A 23,307-nucleotide genomic window follows, 5' to 3' on the forward strand; every position below is an offset into this window, starting at 1 on the left:
TTCTTTCTTTCTCTCTCTCTCTCTCTCTCTCTCTCTCTCTCTCTCTCTCTCTCTCTCTCTCTCACACACACACACACACACACACACACACACACACACACACACAAAATAGTGTGCCGATATCCTCCATAGAACTCTATGTACAAAATCCTGAAAATAAGCTTTTTTGTGTAGTGGGGTAATGGCGCCACCTTTTGGTCAAAAGTAAAAATACAAAACCATTAACAAGCAAGAATGCATGTTTTTTTAATGTCAGGGTCAATCAGTGAAAACAATACTATTAAAAGACTATTTTAAGACTTTTAAAACAATGCATAAAAGCCAATGTTGTTAGTAATCTTTGACAAATCCAAAACTGTGATACAAGGTTAAAAAAAAACAGTTCGCATTATTTAATATTAAAAATAATCACAATTTAAATTAGTAATTAAAAAGTTAAAATTTTGTGTTGTATTTTCAAATGTTTAGTAGTTTTGAACCTCAGAACTGAGGTTGATTAACAGATTAATTTCCGTCTGTCTGTCTTTCTTTCTTTCCTTGTTTCTTTCTTTCTTTCTTTCTTTCTAACACACTCTTTCTTCTTCATCTTTCTCCTCACACTTTCTTTCTTTCTTTCTTTCTTTCTTTCTTTCTTTCTTTCTTTCTTTCTTTCTTTCTTTCTTTCTTTCTTTCTTTCTTTCTTTCTTACTTTCTTTCACCTTTCCTTACATTTCTCTCAGATTTTTCTCGTTACTCCTGAATTAATGGAATTGTCTTGTTTTAATTACAGACAATATATTTTAGATTAAGTGTTTTAAAAAGACTTAAAAAAAACACATTAATCGGTGAAAATAGCTTGATTAATTCAGTGTTTTTTTCTCAGTGTGTTGGCCCTCTAGTGGTCACATCTGTGTATTGCATTTTATTATTAATAATGATAGTGCTCTCTCTCTCTATCTCTCTCTCTAGCTCTCTCTCGCTCTGTGTACCTCTCTCCTCACACTTTCTTTCTTTCTTTCTTTCTTTCTTTCTTTCTTTCCATTTCTCTCTCTCAGATTTTTCTCGTTACTGTTGAATTAATGGAATTGTCTTGTTTTAATTAATCTCTCTCTCTGTCTTTCCTTCTTTCTTTCTTTTTAACACTCTTATTTACCTCTCTCCTCACACTTTCTTTCTTTCTTTCTTTCTTTCTTTCTTTCTTTCCATTTCTCTCTCTCAGATTTTTCTCGTTACTGTTGAATTAATGGAATTGTCTTGTTTTAATTAATCTCTCTCTCTCTCTCTCTCTCTCTCTCTCTCTCTCTCTCTCTCTCTCTCTCTCTCTCTCTTTCGTTCCTTCTAAAATTCTATTTATTCTTCACCTCTCCTTACATTTCTCTCTCTCAGATTCTTCTTGTTACTGTTGAATTAATTGAATTAAAGACATTATAGTAAAAGAAAATAGCTTAATTTAGTGTTTTTAGTGTATTGGCCACATCTGGGTATTGCATTTTATTATTAATAACGATTGTGCTCTCTTTCTTTCTTTCTTTCTTTCTTTCTTTCTTTCTTTCTTTCTTTCTTTCTTTCTTTCTAACATTCTCTTTCTTCTTCACCTTTCCTTACATTTCTCTCTCTCTTGGATTTTTCTCGTTACTTTTGAATTAATGTAATTGTCTTGTTTTTAATTTAATTAAAAATACATTATAATAGATTTTTATCAAATTCAATTAAATTCTCTTTCTTCTTTATCTCCTCACATCTCCTCACATCTCCTCATATCTCTCTCTCTCTCTCTCTCTCTCTCTCTCTCTCTCTCTCTCTCTCTCTCTCTCAATTCTTGAGAGAATGTTAATGAAGGCTCAGCCTAAGTAGACCTCTTGAGTTGAGGTTTTTCACCTGGTAAATGTTTAGGTTGGACTGAGCATGAGTCTCTCAGCTCTTCACTTACACAGAGAATGGTTTATGTGTTCAGGAGATGAGTGTGTGAGAGAACGTGCTCTCGGTTTGGACTGAGTGGGGATCGTTTATGTGTTTGGATGATGAGTATGGGAGGAAGAAGAGACGGAGCGTGTACGACGGATCCCCCCGTGCCCGTACATGGAGAGAGCATTCGCTCAGTTGGCTGGATTTCTTCCACCACACACAAACCAGACGCAGGTCTGGAACAGAGACGAGAGCTTCTGAGCTCCTGCTGATCTCCACTGAGAGAGTGACAGAACAGAGAAGAGTGAAAAATCACACTGTAACGAGAAGCACATCAGCTCTGACAAACACCACTTTCTCCTTACTGTGCATGAGAACAAAAGAACACACAATCACATACATGCACACACACACACACACACACACACACATGCACACACAAACACACACACACATTCACACACACACACACACACATGCACACATGCACACACAAACACACACACACATGCACACACACACACAGACACACAATCAAACACATGCACACACACACACACAATCACACACATGCGCATGCAAACACACAAACTTCACTCTCTTGTCTCATTCTTTTGGTTCATTTTTTTGTTTTGTTAGTGATTTTATATTCTGTGATTCTATTTCTACTTCTTTCTTTCTTTCTTAGACATTTCTTTCTTTTTCAGTCTCTTTATTCCACTTATTTATATTTTTTCTTGTTTTTTCTTTCTTTCTAAAGAAAATCTCTCTCTCTCTCTCTCTCTCTCTCTCTCTCTCTCTCTCTTGCTCATTCGCACACACACACACATACTTTATTCTCATTCTCACTCCTCTTTTTCTTAACTGCGTGGGTGGTCAAGGTCGTTTGTGTGAAGTGAATGTGATTTTTGATTAAAGAGCTCTGCGCAGGTTGGATGTTGGTGACGTGGCCACATAAAAACTTTTTACTTCCCAGTTACTGGGCAGTGCGCATCAACGGTTCAGTGGCAGCCATCTGCAGGTAATCTCTAATCTCTCTCATCCCTGATTTTATTCTTCTAGCCTTTATTCTGTTGTAGTATTGTGCTTTCTAGAACGGATCAGCAGACTGTGTGAATGTGGAGATAGATCTTAGGTTGTTTACAGGCTGTGTTTCTGCTTTGCTTATGTAAATAATTATGTAAATTAATTTCTGATGACTGGACCATGCTGCAGGGTGAATTAATATTCTTAATATTAATGATCACTAGCTGTGTTACTTAAAAGAATTTGCAAGCAGAGAATGAACACCTGTAGGCCAAACAATAACAAATTAGGTAGGATTTAAACATTTCTAGGCTGAGATATTGCAGTCAGGTGGATTTTAATAGAAGTGTTTTACAGTGAAGGTGCCAGAAAACCAGAAAAATGACACAGTAAGCTGAAGGGAAAAGCATTGCTCAGAGTTGCAAGATTTTATATTTTTTAATGAATGTGTTCAGAATTATATGTGTGTGTGTGTGTAGATAAAGTGAAAATGCCTCTACACAAGAAGGCAGACGACATCCATGCTGTGTATGAGCTGAAGGAGAAACTGGGAGAGTGAGTCATTCTACTGCATGTGTCTACTACTGACTTACAGTTAAAAATGATGATCCTCATATTCAGTACAGTTCATTATGGATATTTGTCTCTCACACACACACACACACACACACACACACACACACACACACACACACACAACCAAACAAACACACACACACACAAACCCAGACATACACACATACACATAAAAAAACAGACATACACATACACAAACATGCAACCAGATTTAAACACAGACACACACACAACCAGACATACACACACACACACACGCATAAAAAAAAATTAAAAAGAGAATTCAAACACACACAATAGATACTCTAGATTTATAAAATTTTTTATGGTTATATATATAAAATAGTCATTTGCATTGTGGTCTTTGTCTATTTTTAATCCAAAATACTTTATATCAATATTTTCAGTTAAATGTTTTGTTCATAGATTTCAAATGAAGCAAATCTATGAAGATGATATTTGATTTGTGTCAAATAAATGTATTGTATCTTTTTATTGTGTCCTGTGAGTGTGAACTGATGAATGAGGTGGTAATTGAGGTGATGAGTGAAGTGATGAGTGAGGCGGTGAGTGAGGTGATGAGTGAGGTGATGAGTGGTGTCATGAGTGGTGTGATGAGTGGTGTGATGAGTTGTGTGATGAGTGAGGTGGTGAGTGAGGTGATGAGTGAGGTGATGAGTGGTGTCATGAGTGAGGTGATGAGTGAAGTGATGAGTGAAGTGATGAGTGAAGTGATGAGTGAGGTGATGAGTGGTGTCATGAGTGAGGTGATGAGTGAGGTGATGAGTGAGGTGATGAGTGAGGTGATAAGTGAAGTGATGAGTGAGGTGATGAGTGAGGTGATGAGTGAGGTGATGATTGAGGTGATGAGTAAGGTGAGTTTTGTTTGCCATAAGGAAAATTCCAAGGTGCACGAATGATGAAAAAGGTGCATTTACTGCTAGGTGTTAATTCAACACATTTCCCTGCTAGTGAGAAAAGAATATACTGTAAAGGACGAGTTTGTTTGACTTGCTTAAAAAAAATCGAATTACAAGAAAGTGAAGTGATGAGTGAGGTGATGAGTGGTGTGATGAGTGGTGTGATGAGAGGTGTGATAAGAGGTGTGATGAGTGGTGTGATGAGTGAGGTGATGAGTGAAGTGATGAGTGGTGTGATGAGTGGTGTGATGAGTGAGGTGATGAGTGAAGTGATGAGTGAGGTGATGAGTGAAGTGATGAGTGAAGTGATGAGTGGTGTGATGAGTGAGGTGATGAATGGTGTGATGAGTGAGGTGATGAATGGTGTGATGAGTGAGGTGATGATTGAGGTGATGATTGAGGTGAGGTTTGCTTGCCATAAAGAAAATTTCCAGGTGCACAGACACCAAAAAAAGGTGCATTTATTTCTAGGTGTTAATTCAACCTATTTCCCTGCAAGTGAGAAAAGAAGATACTGTAAAGGACGAGTTTGTTTGACTTGCCAATAATAAAAATCTAAGGCCAAGAAAGAAAGATGAAATATATAGATAAAGATAGATTATATTATTTTGTTTAAATGATTTTCTAAATGATTTGATACATAAACTATAATATTTAAAATGCATAAGACATGCATAAGAAAAAGAGAATTCAGAGCTGTTTAATGCAAAACAAAGTCTTTACAGTTACTTACATTTTCCGAATAATTCTAATTGTCTATGTCCAATTATACAAGTACTCAAGTACAATCATCAATAATACATTAATAACATAAACAATCGGCTAAAGTAAATATGGTGACATTTTTAAGTCAATCTTAACACATGGCAACACCAAAAAAACAATTGCTGCTAGAAACAAAAGACATTTTTATTCACAAATTATAATAGTAAATCACAGAACATTCCAGAAGTGAGAAAGCAGTGAAGCCTTTCTAATATTTACCAAATGTTTTTATATATTACTTAATATTATTTCTATATTTGTAGGTTTGTTACATTTCAGACAGAAATAATTGAAATGTTTGCAAAAGAATTTTGTACAGATATACACTATTATTTTATTCTATTCTATTTGTATAGAGTTTAAGTAAAACTTATTTTAATATTCTGAGGCTTACTTTATTTATCTAAACTTTAAAAAACACATACTTCACCTTCTGCTAAAATCAGTATTTGCATTTGTTTGCGATGCAGTATCTGTTCCATTCTAATATTGTGTTCACGTTCAGTTATTCCTCTAATAATTAGCATTTTGAGTAAACAGCTTATGTTCTCAGTAGGGGGAAAATTATTTTCTGTGGTAATCTCACAGATGCTACATGTGTGCTGTAGACTGTAGAAGACAGAGATTAAGTTGCCAAATGGTGGAAAATTCCTTTAATTTAATTCTGAATTTTAAGTATATTCAATGTTATATGAACTCAACACTACAAGTGTTAATTCTACACAACCATGAATCGAAAAGTTTACGTGTGTGTGTGTTTGTGTGTGTGTGTGTGTGTGTGTGTGTGTGTGTGTGTGACAGAGGTTCATTCTCAGAGGTGAGAGTGGCTCAACATCGCCATACACACAAGCTTGTAGCAGTCAAGTGCATCCGCAAAAAGGCCCTGAAGGGTAAAGAGTCCATGCTGGACAATGAGATTGCTGTATTACGAAGGTGAGTATGTGTTTGTGTGTGTTTGTGTGTGTTTGTGTGTGTGTGTGTGTGTGTGTGTGTGTGTGTGTGTGTGTTTTATGATTACAAATCATTTTCAGGTTTGGACAAATCATAGTTAATTATCCAAATATAAAAAACTAAAAAAGTAGTGTGCTATCCAGATATTTTTGGATGCCCTAGAAACCATGAACTACAGAGTGATGGCTAATTCACTGTAATGATGTACAATATAGTGAGCTACTCAGATAGAGAGCAAAGGAAACTAACAAGATATGATGTTCTGTCAACATTTCATTTTCTCTCTAGAATCAAGCATGACAACATAATTTCCCTCGAGGAGACGTTCGAGACGCCTACAAAACTGTATTTGGTAATGGCACTGTGAGTAGACCTGTTAAATAAACACCCAGCTTAGTTCAGTGTTGAGTTTCAGTGGAAGAATTTAACACTGCATTTCAGTTTGTTCTGTCATTCGTTCCAATCCTTCAGGCTTTATGTAGCCTTTTGGTAAACAAAATCAAAACCAATGTGAATGTGCCAAAACTAACCGGTGTGTAAAAAGAAAGACAAATTGGTCTGTTTGTGGAGTTACTTCTGTCTGCTGAAGCGATACAGTCACATAGAGACACTGTGTGAAATCTCCACTCCCAAAGTGGAAAGATTGATCATTAGAAGCCAGCAGGGACTTTAAAGTTGGCGTCAGAAAGTGTTTTTCAGACAGTTTCTTTTTCACAGTCTCACTTTATCCCCATGAGACTAAACAAGATCTTTCACCTCATCCTCTCTTGTAGCTGTAAACTAAACACCTGATCCAAATCTAATGGTCTTTGGCCTAAGCTAACTCCTAACCTAACACCTTCAGGATTTTGTACGGATCGTAATAACTTATTTAAATGTTTACTATAAACTGAACTACAGTATACTACATTTTTTTCTTGATTCTTATCTAAAATGTTTATTGTAGCTGTTCTCACATTTACAGATTTGTTTTTAACCACACAGTCCTGCCTTCAGAATGATACAAGAGACGTGGAAAGAAGCTTTGTGTCTTTTTTTTTAAATTGACATTTATACACATTCACACAGTTATGTTTCTAACGCTGCAGCTAATGCTTTATAATCAATGTTTAATGATAAACATATTAAAATCTTGCATCATTTAGCTAATCATTGTTATGGCTAAGCATTCTGTAATTTATTTAATTTTACTCTAGTGCCAGTATGGAAGGAGGCTCCAGTGATTGTTTCTCTTTAATTTGGTCTTGACTGATTCCCACCTTGTTTGTATTAAGAAGTTAAGCTACCCACGGTTTTATTCAGAAAAATCCTCCTGCAATTACTTTGCCTTTAAAGTATCTTCTGCATATCTGATCCCTCCATATCTAATCAGTTGTTAAATGTTGTGAAAAGATGCATCTTTTCATGCTTTAGACACCTTGAAGAATTTGTACTGAACTATTACTGTACAATAGGTGCAAATGTTCACTGATGCTCAAGAAGACGACTCAATAAATTAAGATCCAAGGGGGTGTAAAAACCTTTGAACAGGATGATTGGTGACAATTATTTAGTCTTCTGTGAAACATGTAGACATCATTTAACTTCTGAAGAACAGCACTAAATGAAAAAATGAGATTAAATAAAATAATAGCAATTGACACAGTTCAGCAAGTTTAAAAGTTTAAACCCCCCTGGGCTTTAAATATATTGTGCAGCCTTCTTGGTTTAGCGTATTTTTACACAATTTACACCATTGATTTGTACCTAGGGTATGACAACATCATGCTGTACAACTTCCATGTTAATTCTGCCATTCCGTTATCCAGTCCATTATCCTGCTTAAACCATCCATGGTGTGTTCTTGCCTTAGGGTGACTGGAGGTGAGCTGCTGGATCGAATTCTTGAGCGAGGCAGCTACACAGAGAAGGATGCCAGCCACGTCATCCAGCAAGTCCTGGAAGCTGTCAAATACCTCCATCAGCTTGACATTGTACACAGAGACCTGAAAGTAATTCAGCATGACACATAATTTCTACAGTATTATTATTACACTGATTATGTTTACGCAATTTATAATCTCAGACGAATAAGGTGAAATGAAGATTTCCATCAGTTGATTATTGTGCACAGAGACCTCAGTGTAACACTAATAACACTTGTGCTTCACGCGAGGTCTATTTCTTTGTATACAAATAATAGTTTATTCCCCTGTTGCCCCTTAGCCAGAGAACCTGCTATATGAAACGCCATTAAAAGATTCCAAGATTGTCCTTAGCGACTTCGGGCTGTCTAAAATAGCAGATCAAGGCATCTTGTCTACTGCTTGTGGAACCCCTGCTTATGTAGGTATGAGATTCTCATCATCCCGTATTACATTTAATTGACTCTGCCTTACACGCTGTTCTAGTAAGTTTATTTTCAAAATAAACTGAGCTGATTATTGGTAATATGAACTACAGAATATAAACTTGTGGCTTGTGGGTGAGTTTCCAAGATGCATCAGCGCTGTAACATCATCTTTCAGTTATTACAGGAAATTTAATATTTGTTTCATTTAAAATTTTAATAGCATCTTGTTGCTCAATGTTTTTGGAGAAAGTCGTGCATGATGGTATTGTACTGTGTACACAGCCAGGACTGAGTTTCTATAAACCTACAAAAGGATGATTTTAGTAAAGCTCATTCAAATACATATTCATATTCACTCCTTTATTTCTAGAGTTAGCTTGTTAAGTCACAGCTATAAATGCTCTTATCTTTTGCTAGCATGACCTAAATTGACAGGATTTCTGTGAGGATTTTTAAGACATATTCAGTACTTCTAATGTGAGACTGTTTGAGAATTGTTCATAAATAGCGATGTTTAGAGTAAATACCGTGATTAATGACTGCTAACTTGTTATAGCGCTAACCTGACAGGATTTCTGAGAGGATTTTTTTAACTCCTATTCAAAAATGCTCATAATCTTCACTGATAATCATAGCTAGCCTGCCAACATGAGCTAATCTGAAAGGATTTCTGACAGGATTTTGTTTCCCTACACGTAAATGCTCATAAACCTCCCCCCCTAATGAACATAAACTAATCTGACAGTATTTCTGAGATTCATTTAAATTATAATTATAAATGCTGATAAATTTCAATGATAACAATAACTAGTTTGCTAATAAGATGAGCTAATCTGACAGGTTTTATGAGAGGATGTTAAACCATAACCATAAACACTTCACTAATAATGATAGCTAGGTTGCTAACCGGAATTCATTTCTAAGTCTGGATTTTAATATCCAGAGTGAAAATATATAATAAATATATACTAGTCATATTCATAAACGTTACAAATGCCGATAGCTGGTTTGCTAACATAAGTTAACCTGACAGGATCTTTATTCATCAGCTAACCTGAATTTTAAAGCATATTTATAATCTTTACTAATATTCATGACTAACATAAGCAAAATTTACAGGATTTCTGAGAGGGGTATAAAGTCATATTTATGAAATTTATCAATATCAATCGTTAGCTTGCTAACATGAGCTATCCTGAAATTAATTTTGTATATAGTCAATTTTTATAAATGATTAAGTACTGTATGAAACTCAGCTAAGAACATCAGCTTAGCATGACAATCTATTAGAAAGTAGTCATATTTATAAATACTCAAAATCTTATTATTACGATATCTTGCTAATATGAGAAGGTTTATCTGTGCATACACGTGTGTGTGTGTGTGTGTGTGTGTGTGTGTGTAGCTCCTGAGCTTCTACAAGAGAAGACATATGGCAAAGAAGTAGACTTGTGGGCCATGGGAGTGATTTCATTTATAATGTAAGTGTACATGCATAATTCACACACACATAGTTTGTAGAAAAGAAATTGTACTTCAGACGATAATTGAAATGTTAATTACAGATAAAATGTGTTTAATTACATATAATATGTGAAAGATGTGGAAGAACTTGTCTGACCTGCACAGAGAGCTGAACACTTTTGAGATTTTACATTTAAACAATTATCCAGAGACACTTACAGTATGTTTATCTCATTTATACAACTAAGTAGTTCAGGGTTGAGGGCCTTGATCAAGGGCTCAACAATGGCAGCACTGGGATTTGAACAGACAACCTTCCAAACGTTATAAACACCGAGCTACTACGTCTGGGATGAACTATAACACCGATTTACCTCAGAACTCCTCACCCATAAATCAATAATGCTTCAAAATCTAGTGTAAATACTTCGCAAATGATTGAAGCTGATTATAACCTCAGACATACAAAGACTACAGGTTTGTAAAGCAATCTTCAGGAAGTTCATCTGTTTGTGATAATCAGCTGTCCAAATACCTTTGTCCATACAGCTTATAACAGTAATTTCTTGACATCCAGTGTACTATGTATGTCTACAGGCTGTGTGGATATCCTCCTTTCTACGATGATAACGACACTCAACTCTACAAACAGATCATAAAGGCAGAGTTTGAGTTTGACTCGCCGTATTGGGATGATATCTCACATTCAGGTACTGCATATACAAAACACAGGATCACTGATCAACTTAGACCTGCCATGATGACAGTAGAATCCATTTAGACTGACGGGAAGATTTCTTTCCTACTTGAGATCTACAGCAATACAGAGTTTAGATTAAGATCTAACCCTTTCTTAGCTTCTTGAGGATCTAAAATGGATAATACCATTTTCATCTAATTCATCTAATGCTAAATAAAGCAATCAGCCAAAACATGATGCTTTATTATTACTTTCAACATTAGCTTTTTAACAGTGTATTGGTACGCAACATGCAGTACCTCTACAGGATATTTTATTTATTTATTTATTTATTTATTTATTTATTTATTTATTTATTATTTCTATACATATAGCACATTTATTTATCATTTTCTGTGTGATTTGTATTATTTTCCACCATAGTAGTTAATTATACTTTTATTGTCATTTTAATAAAATTCTATACTTTAGATTTTCAATGAATGTGCATTTTCACTCTTTATTTTTCACTTTATTCAATTTTTTCCTTATTGATTTTATTTTTATAATGTTGAATGTCAAAAAAGCAATTCACTACATAGGTATATGTAGTTTTATGTAGACATACAATTTAAATTCATATCAAGTGAATCAAGTTCTTAATTATACTTGACAGTTTCATATACGTACTGTATTTAAAGTATGATGGAGAAATTTACAAAAAAAAAAAAAAAAAACACAAGACATTTTAAAGTGTAATAATTTGGTATGTACAAACCGGCAAAATCGTCAGAGTCATCAGAACAAGTGGATCGAATTTAAAGGCAGAACTGTAAACTAAATGTTAAACTAATCTTTGGAGATAACTGTGTAATGATTTAAACATGATGCTAAACTGGTAGCCTTATGCTTTTTTAATGACATTGTAGCTCATGTAGCTTCTTAGAGAGAATAGAGATAATGTATAAATTATATATATAGGTATATTATATTCTTTGTAGTAAATGATTTTACTTTGTTTTGGATTCCCTATTTTGATCCCTGCAATGAAGAACATGTGTGCAGTATTCCATCATTTTTGACTCTTTGGCTGATTATTAAATTTGTCCTAAATAAACGTCAGATAGGGAAAATCCATCCAGACGAGTCAATGTCCAGGATTTCATATAGGAAACTCTACTCCGTAGAGTAATAAAGTTAAAGGTATTTTCCTTGCAGAAAAAAAAGAAAGAAAGCAAGAAATAAAACATTTAAAGTGAATAAAATACCATTTTGAAACTTTCAGACTGAATAAATGGAAAAACATTACTCTCCGTGATTCCCGGCTCTAAGCCGAGCGCCCGCTGTGCGTGCTAAATGGCATTGATCCTGTTGTGTTTCTCTCCTGTGTTTTTTCCTCCTAATGCTCCCAGCCAAAGACTTCATCGTCCACTTACTGCAGAAAGATCCGAAAAAGAGGTTCAATTGTGAGCAGGCCTTGCAGCATCTTTGGTGAGTTTATAAATAGCTGGTGGTGAAGTGATGGAAGAACAGAGTGGTCGATCTCTGGTGAAAGAGATGTTGGCCTTCAAAAAGAGAGAGAGAGAGAGAGAGAGAGAGAGAGAGAGAGAGAGAGGGAGAGAGAGAGAAATGTTTATTCAGATATTTTAAAAGCATTGCCTTCAAAAGAGAGCGATTGTTTATCTCTCATGCTACACTTATGACACAGGTTTACTTACCGTAAATTAAAACGCTGCTATATAAATTCCTGCTTTAATAACCACAGTTTTACCACAGGACTGTTGAATGATTTAATATGAATGGTTAGTACTAATTTTTTATAAAGTCAGTCTTGTTACTAATCATGATCTTATATTAATGTGCTTCTTATTTTAATACATTATTGTTTCTATAGGAACAGCTATATTCACAAGAACTAGCGTGCAGGACGCTCCATTTAAACTAAGCCTAATATTAAAAAGAACAACAATGATGGAAGAGCAGGTTATTGTCGAGTTTTCTCTAAAGAGATTATTATGGATGGAGTCTCTCGTTTCATTGAATTGTAAGTTTTCCTACGCAGAAAATTTCTTAATTTTATAGAGTCATAGAAGCCTTTATTAACACCATATATAAATTACAGCACAATTCTTTCTTCGCATATCCCAACTTTGGAAGTTGGGGTCAGAGCACAGGGACAGCCATGGTACAGTGCCCCTGGAGAAGGGAGAGTTACAGTAAGGGCCTTGCTCAATTGCCCAACAGTGGCAGCTTGGCAGTGCTGGGGCTTGAACATTCTAATCTACAGTACAACCCAGAGCCTTAAACACTTGAGCCACCACATCCCCATTTTATATTGAAACAATGTGCCTTATTTTAAGAGCGCTAGCATTATAGCATTATATTATAACAGGGAACGACCTTCAAGGACTTTCCCCAATAATAAATGAATGAAATAATGTAATCATTGGTGGACTACTGTAGTGTAAGCAAATAATAGTTAATGAACATGAATCAGGTGCAAAGCTGTCATGTGGTGCAAGTGTCATGATCATGTGGTACACAGTGGCATTTGGATGGCAACAGTAACATAGGGGCTGCATCACCATTTTTTTTTTTTTTTTTTTACAGTTTTATTCATTAAATAAAACACAAATATATGTTTATATAAATTTGTTTACATTGTACTCTGGCAGGATTTCAGGTGGAGCAGCTCTGGAAAAAAACATCTACGGTTCCGTGTCCGAGCAAATCCAGAAGAATTTTGCCAAAAGCCATTGGAAGGTGAGAAAGCACTTCAGCTCATTTGTGCATCATTGCTTGATCTCCATGTTCTGTGAAAGCCTAGCAGAATCACATGTATTCTTGTCTTGTATGAAATTACTTCAGAGTGCACTTTCCCCATGCTGCTTTCTCAACTCTGTAAAGATGTGTAACTAGATGTGTAATTGAAGCCTCACGTCTCCGTCACTGTTGGGAATTTTCCTCATCCATTCTACCGGAAGCCGAATTGAATGACAGCAATTAGACAAATGCTGATATAAAGTGAAAATTTCAAAACATTTTATGACAGATCATTGTGAAAACACAATATTCTAGTATTAAAAATAACTAAAAATAAATTGCAAACATTAAGGTCAGGGATATGGCGGCGTTTCAGAACAAATTCAGATTCAGATGTATTGGTAGACTCCATGAACTGAAACCAAGATAACAATCACAAGTTAAAACTGGGAAATAATTAACAAAACATGACTCACAGAAGGAAAAAAAACACAAAAAGGAAGAAAAGACATTTCAATAATTCAATAAAACCCGCAGATTCCAGCAATTCCACAATAAAACCCACAGATCAAACAAACAACAACAAAACAAATAGTAACACTAACATGTTCAATCAAGGCAGGTAAATACAATACGTAAAATTGCTAGTCAAAGAAAAAAACACATGTAACGATGTAATGCAATTGTGAGCTTTTGAAAACATTTAGATGTATTTGTTTTCATTGGACATTGGGGTTCCTTCCATATTCTCGTTTTCTCCTCCTTTCCAAAGACATGCGCTGTAGGCTGATTAGCATCTCTAAATTGTCTGTAGTGTGATGGGTAGGCACCATGTCCGAGGTTGTCTCCTGCCTTGTGCTCTGAGTTTCCTGTGATAGACTCCAGGTTCCCCATAACCCTGTTTTAGGATCAGCTTTACAGAAAATAGATGGATGGATGGATGGATGGATAATTTTTGGTAGCATCCAAATCAGAATTAATTGCTCCATAACTAGGATTTAAATGCAGAGACACTGTATTTTGGCACATCATGGTGCATGTACAATATCAGTGTGCGTATAGAGCATAGAGTAGATAACAGCATGCAGATCTTGTGTAAACATTCAACATTTCTGGAAGACTCATTTGAAGTAGTTATGAAATAGAAGGCAGTCCATTTATCTTTAGGTATTTTCTTAATCATCAGCCAGACTTGTTCTTTCCTGCTAAAGAATGTCTGGTTTTCTTCATCCTTAGTGTGGCCATGTATCACTTTCCTTCACAGGAAGAGAGCATTTGACTGAAAGTGTAGTATAGAGTATAAACTGTCTACAGTGGATGTATGTTTTTTAACTAGTTTTTTAGGTCAGCAATGTCTGGAATCACACACAAGACACAAATGACGAGTTAGAAGTATTAAGCGTGAGATACCTCGAGTTACTGATATGCACAAACACATCTACTGAACTTAACCTCCCCAAAAAATGTTTTTTTGTTTTTTTTTTGCTTTTAATTTTCATCCACAGTGTATAGGAGTTCATGTTCAATGTGCCAACCCTTCAGAATCTACCGTTTTGGTGGCTTTGCTCTTCCACTGAGTGCAAAATGTGTCTGAAGTTACACAGCTCATTTTTCATCAGTTAGTCCTTCATCTTTCGCATATTCGTATATATTCATGTTCTTTATATATATTTTTTATTTATATATATTTATTTTCCAGAATGAACACCACGGAACACCATTCGAGACCGGATGTTTCCAATCCGCTGACTATATCTAGCTCAGAAAAGCTCAATGCTGTCACTTTGTTTAAAAGTTTGTCACTCTGATGAAAGACAGCGCACGTAGGTTTATACACACGGAAGCACAGAGAGCCCTCAAGATTATAACTGGCAAGAATGTAAAAGTTTAGTGACCAGATTAGTGTACAATATACAGTAGATCAGACGTTGTTAGAGTGGAGCTTCTGACGCTGATGAGATTCACAAAACACTAATGTTCACGAAAAAAAAAAAATTCAATAAAAAAACGTTATTTGAGGTTAATTTATTGTCTATTACAGAAGCTCTGACAGTAGCTCCAGCTTATATATTAATGCACTTACTGTAATATGTTTTTGTAGCTGTAGACACAGCATACACAGGGATTCATATAGTGGATGCTCCAAATAAACAGATTAGGAACCTGTTTACAGCAAAATGAAGTTTTGTAGTAGTTTGCTCTATGTTTTTTTAGTATGTTTGGAAGGAGTATCCAGTATCAGCACTTTGTTACATTATGCTTTAGTAAAGAACTAATTCTGCGTTCACACATACGATGAATCGCACCAGAGTTTATTCATTTCTGTCGAAAGCTGTCAACTTCCTGGCAACCATTGAGGACTAGATGTAGGCGTGTCCAGACTACAGTACGCAACTCGAAGCAACTCCGTGCAGCGACTACCAATGGGATTGCAGACAAGACAGAGCACACGTGATCCCTAGCAAAGAGCTCATGCTGCTTCTCTTTCATCTCATATAACTATGATGCTGAACAAACTCTATGTTAAGTTTGTGGGGAAAAAACATAGAGGCTAGTCAGGAAACTGTTTATAGCAGTTTGTCACGATTTCACAGAAATGCCACCAAACAGACCCACGTCCAGTATAAAACAGTACTTGTTTTTATTAACTTAAAACAACACTGGGGGCACGGTGGCTTAGTGGTTAGCACGTTCGCCTCACACCTCCAGGGTTGGGGGTTCGATTCCTGCCTCCGCCTTGTGTGTGTGGAGTTTGCATGTTCTCCCCGTGCCTCAGGGGTTTCCTCCAGGTACTCCGGTTTCCTCCCCGGCACTCCGTCCAGGGTGTATCCTGCCTTGATGCCAGATGACGCCTGAGATAGGCACAGGCTCCCCGTGACCCGAGGTAGTTTAGATAAGCGGTAGAAAATGAATGAATGAATGAATAAAACAACACTTAAGAACACATAGTAATTTGGAAATGGCATGAAATAAACAAAACACTAACACCTGAAGGCATCACTGAAACAAAAGGCACAACATGGATGAACATAATAAAGAGCCTTAAAACCGAACACAACACCGAATAATGACTTGACAAAGACAGACACAAAAGGACAGGTATAAATAGGATAACACATTAGGAAACAAAACACGTTGGAAAGCGCTTGACATTCAACAAGCTGTAGAGAAACACCTGCCACCACCCTCTGGTGGTCTCACAGGGAATTGTAATAGTTTCTGACACGGTTATTAATTGAAATTGAAATTGGGGAATAGAAAACTTTATTATCGCCACATAGACATTACAGCACAGTGGAATTCTTTTCTTCATATATCCCATCGAGAGCAGAGAGAGTTAAAGGGCCTTGTCAAATTGCCCAACAATGCTGTTCAATTTGCCCAACAATTCCATTTATATAGCTTGGCAGCACTGGGGATTCAATCTCACCCAAACTTCTGATCAACAACCCACAGCCTTAACCACTTGAGAAAAAAAGGAGGGAGAGTGCAAATGCAATTCCCTGTTATCAGAAATTATGCAGTCGAGATTCCTGCATTTGGGGAATTCGCAAAGGTCAGCACAACCCGAGTGCAATGGGTGAGCCTTGCTTTGGGCAAACCACCTCCTTGATCATGATATTACCCCTGCCAGGTACATAACATAAGTGATAAGAATAATTCACTTCTTTCACTTACATAATTATAAATATAAATTACACATGCTGTTCTTTAATGCAATACCAAAAAAACATTGTTGCTTAGTGTTACCGTTGCCAAACTGCTGTGTGTAAGAGGAGAAAACAAACCACTTGCTCTTGTAGGAAAATGATCACTTTTGTGCCATTATGCCACCAATCATGCCACCCTGCCATTGATTATTTTCCTACAGCATGCCCAAACATTTTCTATTCCTTATGCTACATGGTGTATGTTCCAAGTTTAAACCAGTTCATGCTGATCGATCATTATCCAGCAAAAGCAAATGTTAAGATAAACAATGAAACATGTTTGTCTGATTGACATTCTTTTGGTATTAAAGTCTTCCTGACTGTGTATTTCAGAGAGCTTTTAATGCCACCATGGTGGTGCATCACCTCAGGAAGAAGGCCCATGCTGGTGAGGAGGAAGATCGAGACACATCCACAGGAACAGGTGAGAGAGCTTTTTTGTACACATGAAACAAAAGAAAAAAGTCCACTACCCAAGTTATTTATTTATTTACTTACTTATTTATTTAGTGTTAGCTATGTTCACTTACAGGTTAAAATATTCCCATAGAAAGCGGAGTTCTTTAGCCAAATAAACAGAAAGTAGTCAACTGTTTTTAAGTATTCGTGTATATAGAATTTTTAACTCATTTCCCAGAGGCCAAAAAAAAAACGAATTCATGTCCCTGTTCAGTACTTAATGTCACGGACGCGGGACAAAAACGGACCCAAATGCAGGACAGCTTAACAAAAAACAGGGATTTATTAACTAAAAAAAACCACGAAACAGGACAAAGACAAACCAGACGAAGACAACAGAAGACAATAGGATTCCGCGCTGCACAAGGCAACGCGGCTCAATTAAATAATACAAATAATCATGACACATGAGGGACAGGTGTGCAGAGGCGGGGAGGAAAAGACAAGGGGGGGCAGACACGTGAACAATGAACATAAACAAAAGGCACATGGCCAAAGTCCGGGCAGAGTCCTGACACTTAATGTCTTTGCCATGTCTCAATCCACAGTGGTGCTTAGGTAGACACTCAGGACTTTAAGAATTTGTAGTGTTTTATAAGTATTTCTGTTTTTCCCTAGAATACTAGTAGGAAAAGTTTTATAGAAAAGTTTTAAAAAAACAAAATTGGTAATTATTGTCCCCACAAATGTTTCTATCGTCAAAGTAAATATTAAACCTATTTCCGCTCTCTGAGACTCCCCAAGTGAATGTTCATTATTATCTACAGCCACTAAAATACTAAAATTCTGAGTAAGGTTATCCACCAGTGGGGAAAAATACACGTCTTACACTGAAAGCCATATTCTACAGGAACAACATCGTATTCACTGGAAGACTTATCTGAACTGTGTTCTTATGAAAAATTCATCAAATCATTCGTTCAACACTTTGTGACCAATAAGATTCAAATATTCAACATTAATGTGGTATAATGGGGAGGGCACCGCGGTCCAAAGACATGCATGGTAGGTTGATTGGCATCTCTGGAAAATTGTCCATAGTGTGTGATTGCGTGAGTGAATGAGAGTGTGTGTGTGCGCCCTGTGATGGGTTGGCACTCCGTCCAGGGTGTATCCTGCCTTGATGCCCGATGACGCCTGAGATAGGCACAGGCTCCCCGTGACCCGAGGTAGTTCAGATAAGCGGTAGAAAATGAGTGAGAGTGAGTGAGTGGTATAATGGTATAATGGTGAAATATGAGCCACTTCAGAACCCAGCATGCTCTGTCCTAATGAACACGGCCTTTTGATCTTCATATATGACCCCCTCTCCCGCTTATCATAAAACCTGCCTACTTCAGCAACTTTTTTGTTGGTTCCAGCAGAAACCCAGCTCCAGTATGTAGCACCTTTACTGTATATTACACATTAGAATCAATGTTTGGCATTACTGAGAATTTTTCTGTCCAATCAGCCGGAGTATAAATGAAACCCACTACAGCGACTCAGTCGATTTTTCTTTATGGAGACTTTCCAATAGGAAAAAATAGGTGAATTATTTGATATCCATTAGTCATGTACAGTTAATGCAAGCATTTACTTTTTAAATGTTTTTTTTTTTTGCTCTAGAGACCTCATAAAATCCAACTGGCAGAGGACCAGAAATCAACACGCGCATACATCTGAGTGAGCATTTGTCAAACAGACCCTGCGTTCTGAAATGCTGATGTCGGCTCTATGTGCTGCTTTGCCTGATACGAACCAGCGGGACTTGTACAGACGCCAGATGGAAGCGCATTAGAGCATCTTCGGAGCCTAGTCGCCACCATCACTGTATGGGATTAGGGATAGAAAACCGCAGGTACGCTTAACGCCATGTTGTGAAATGTAATGTATAAAGAGCATGCTGCTATTTGTATTATTAAACATTATCAGCCAGGTAATGTTTCTACAGTTGCTGTGGCTAAATTGATAGATATTCCATCTGTTCAATGCACCTGAAAGTAAATATGATGCAAAAATGGGTCGAAGCCTTCAGAATACATTCATAAGCTTTACATAAAACTGGAGGTGACTGTTCATCATTGTTGCTGCTGCACAATATTTTTCTTTATCTCACATAACACATAATTGAAACTTCCTTTCCATTCAAATTCATTTAGCCCATATATTGGCTTTTAAAAAAAAAGTAAAAGTAAAAAATTATTGTTGTATTGGTGCTTATAGTGCTTCATAATCATTTTATGAACCTCCTTTACCCTGGAGACCACTTTTTCAGATTTTTCCCTACAACATTTTGAAAGAATGGTCCATTTAAAACTTTTATGCACTGACTAATGCCAGAAACTGAACAAACGCTATGGAAAAATATCTGTTTGTTTTCTCTGGGTGTCTGCAATAAAATGTCACCTCTGTGATAAAAGTCTCTTATTACTAAATGTCTCCTCTATAAATGAACACGGCACATGTGAGTATCTAATAACGATGAACATTCTGGATGTGTTCAGTGAGTCAGATGATTTATCTCCCAAATGACTCACTGCATTGATTTTTTAAATAAACTGAAACAACTTTGATATTTTGAGTAGTTATCATTCCCTCCAGGAATTTGCAGCATTTTTATGATCGTTGTGGCCAAGAATGCTTTTAATGTTTGAAGCACATGAATGGAAGAGAGCTGTGCGTGTTGTGATGACATCAAACCACATCTGCAGAAAATTGCTGTAATTTTTACAAACTTTCAAAAGTTTTTTAAACTTCCAAAAACATTAAAAAGTTCATTTTTCAATCACAAAATTGCAAAATCCTAGAAAAATGGATTTTTTAAAGGGCCTGAAATTGTTAAATCTTATCCCACTTTCTAACTGAACAAAATGACCTTGTTGTTAAATTTGATTAATGATTCAAATGATTCATAAACTGTATTTGACTCAACACTCAGAGAGTTGACTCAATTGTGAACAACATCTCACTCATTTCCACAAGGCTGTTTATATATACTGTATGTGTGTGTATATATATATAATATATATATATATATATCTTTGACCATAATACCAAGCAGATTTGTAAACAATTATAATAAACAAGATTCTGATCACCTTCTGATCACCTTGCTTTTTAGTCGTGGTGGAGAAATGGTAATTTGTTTTTCTTTAGTTACTAATAAATATTATAAATTACATATATATATATATATATATATATATATATATATATATATATATATATATATATATATATATATATATATATATATATATATATGTAATTTATACATATATATATATATATATAATTTACAATATTTATGTTCTTTTTTAATGATAAATTAATGTATTAAAAAACCTCACATTACATAATATGTGAATATAAATTAAGCTTTAACTGGTATAATGTCAGTTCAGTCAACCAGAAGGATTGCACTTTCTTTTTTATTGTAACAGCTTTAATGAAGAAAGTAGCTACAGTATGTAGATAATGAAGCTCCAACCAGATCAATTGATATTTTTTTAATTTAAACTAAATAAGTTTAGTAACTCATTTGAGTAGTATTAAATTCCCTTCTCATGTATAAACCAGATGCAGAACATACACTTCCTGGATCCTATGACTGACTGATACTGTATAAAATATGTCTTAAACAATTTTGTAATAAATGACAGACCATATAATAATGGTCAATACTAACATGATAACTGACGGTTTTGTACTTGGCGTAAGAAACTGAACGTCACCTCATAGGCTTTGTCATAAAGAATTCAGCATTGTTTTATAAAAGAACTTTAAAATAACAAACTAATAATTAGGAACGTGTTATAAAGGCCGAATGTCTGTATGTATTCAATAACTTGTTACATGATAATACAACATACATTGGTACAAACAAAAAATTGGTTTCTTTAAATCACAGCAGTAGTGTTAATAAGAGCAAAATGAGAAAAATGTTAACCATAGAATTAATAATCCATGTTTGTGGTGATTAATTGAGGCTGATTATGAGTTCACTGTACAACCAGAAATGGTTTGATTCGTTTATTAAAAATTAACTGTGTATGTGCTCATATTTATTACTGGATGATGACGTACTTAAGTCATGCTTAAACAAGTCTTAATAAGTTACTCACTCACTCATTCTCTCACTCATTTTCTACCGCTTATCCGAACTACCTCGGGTCACGGGGAGCCTGTGCCTATCTCAGGCGTCATTGGGCATCAAGGCAGGATACACCCTGGACGGAGTGCCAACCCATCGCAGGGCACACACACACTCTCATTCACTCACGCACTCACACACTACGGACAATTTTCCAGAGATGCCAATCAGCCTACCATGCATGTCTTTGGACCGGGGGAGGAAACCGGAGTACCCGGAGGAAACCCCCGAGGCACGGGGAGAACATGCAAACTCCACACACACAAGGCGGAGGCGGAGACACCCCCAACCCTGGAGGTGTGAGGAGAATGTGTTAATATTATTGTTAATATTATGTACTGATTATTAACACTGAAGTTGACGCTTTTTAATGCTAACTAAAGCATTTAACAGATTTAACATTATTTCGAGATTTCTGGCTGCAACAATCACAAAAGAACTAAATTAAATCCTGCTAGGATTGATTTAATAATGTTTTGTGAAATCTCTTTGTTAGAAAAGTGTTCATACAGTCAGCACTTGTGCTGTTTCTTGAGCTAAAAGCTGCACAAAGACATCTCCATAATGACCACAATAACAAGTAGAACGATTTGTAAACAATTATAAGACAAAAGATTCTGACGTCATTTTGCCTTTTTAGTCGTAGAGGAGAAAAGGGTGGTTTCAGATGGTAATTTCTTTAATTCCTAATAAATTCCTAATATTTTAAGTTTGTTTAATTTTTGCAGTACAAAGTCAACTTTAAAAACGGTCTAATGTTGTTGAGATATTTTAGATAATCTATAAATGAACATTTTGTCCTTTTTTAGTTTTTTTTCACTTAGAAGGTCTAGTTTTTAGCTCTTGATGCTAAGCAGGAAGATCATACAGACTATAGACTATAGTTTATCATCTTAGCTCTTGGAATGGAAAAACTATAAATATAAAATAAAACCCGACTCTACAGTTCTAAATTTTCTGCACTAATGCAACACTAATATGATCTATTATATTTTATGATATATGATACAGTTGATAATTGTAGAAAGTGCTTGATGTAGTAGCACAGTAAGCAGCGTTGCTGCCTCACAGCTCCAGGGTCCCTGATTTCATCTTAAGCTCAGTTTACTGTCAATGTAAAGTTTCTGTGCATGCTCTTTCCCCAAATGGGTTTCCTCCAAGTTCTCCAATTGCCTCCCACTGTCCAAAAATATGCAGGTAGGTGAATGAGTGTGTAAATGAGAGTGTGTATGGAGGTGTGATTGGTGGCCTGTGATTACTACTCACTCACTCACTCACTCACTCACTCATCTTCTACCGCTTATCCGAACTACCTCGGGTCACGGGGAGCCTGTGCCTATCTCAGGCGTCATCGGGCATCAAGGCAGGATACACCCTGGACGGAGTGCCAACCCATCGCAGGGCACACACACACTCATTCACTCACACACTACAGACAATTTTCCAGAGATGCCAATCAACCTACCATGCATGTCTTTGGACCGGGGGAGGAAACCGGAGTACCCGGAGGAAACCCCCGTGGCATGGGGAGAACATGCAAACTCCACACACACAAGGTGGAGGCGGGAATCAAACCCCCAACCCTGGAGGTGTGAGGCGAACGTGCTAACCACTAAGCCACCGTGCCCCCATGTGATTACCAT

At 36.2% G+C, this 23,307-nt stretch overlaps 1 protein-coding gene and 1 non-coding gene across 3 annotated transcripts; one reads left to right on the forward strand and one right to left on the reverse strand.

Annotated features, from left to right (window-relative positions):
* The first annotated feature begins 2,702 nt into the window (after positions 1-2,702).
* pnck (pregnancy up-regulated nonubiquitous CaM kinase) lies at positions 2,703-19,930 on the forward strand. Of its 2 annotated transcripts, none has more exons than XM_060881194.1 (12): positions 2,703-2,905; positions 3,390-3,465; positions 5,973-6,104; positions 6,411-6,485; positions 7,975-8,113; positions 8,328-8,451; positions 9,860-9,935; positions 10,516-10,628; positions 12,010-12,088; positions 13,273-13,360; positions 17,404-17,494; positions 19,138-19,930. In XM_060881194.1, exons 2-12 carry the CDS (start codon positions 3,401-3,403, stop codon positions 19,146-19,148), a joined length of 993 nt encoding a protein of 330 aa, XP_060737177.1. In that variant the 5' UTR covers positions 2,703-2,905; positions 3,390-3,400; the 3' UTR covers positions 19,149-19,930. The 2 variants fall into 2 exon arrangements, with proteins under 2 accessions (XP_060737177.1, XP_060737176.1); XM_060881193.1 differs by having other exon boundaries at positions 3,396-3,465.
* Positions 16,840-17,002, reverse strand: LOC132854247 (U1 spliceosomal RNA). The gene has a single exon (XR_009649230.1). It is a non-coding gene; the product is annotated as a U1 spliceosomal RNA (small nuclear RNA).
* Positions 19,931-23,307: the final 3,377 nt, after the last annotated feature.

This window comes from Tachysurus vachellii, chromosome 11 (assembly GCF_030014155.1).
Source record: "Tachysurus vachellii isolate PV-2020 chromosome 11, HZAU_Pvac_v1, whole genome shotgun sequence".
Lineage (NCBI taxonomy): Eukaryota > Metazoa > Chordata > Actinopteri > Siluriformes > Bagridae > Tachysurus > Tachysurus vachellii.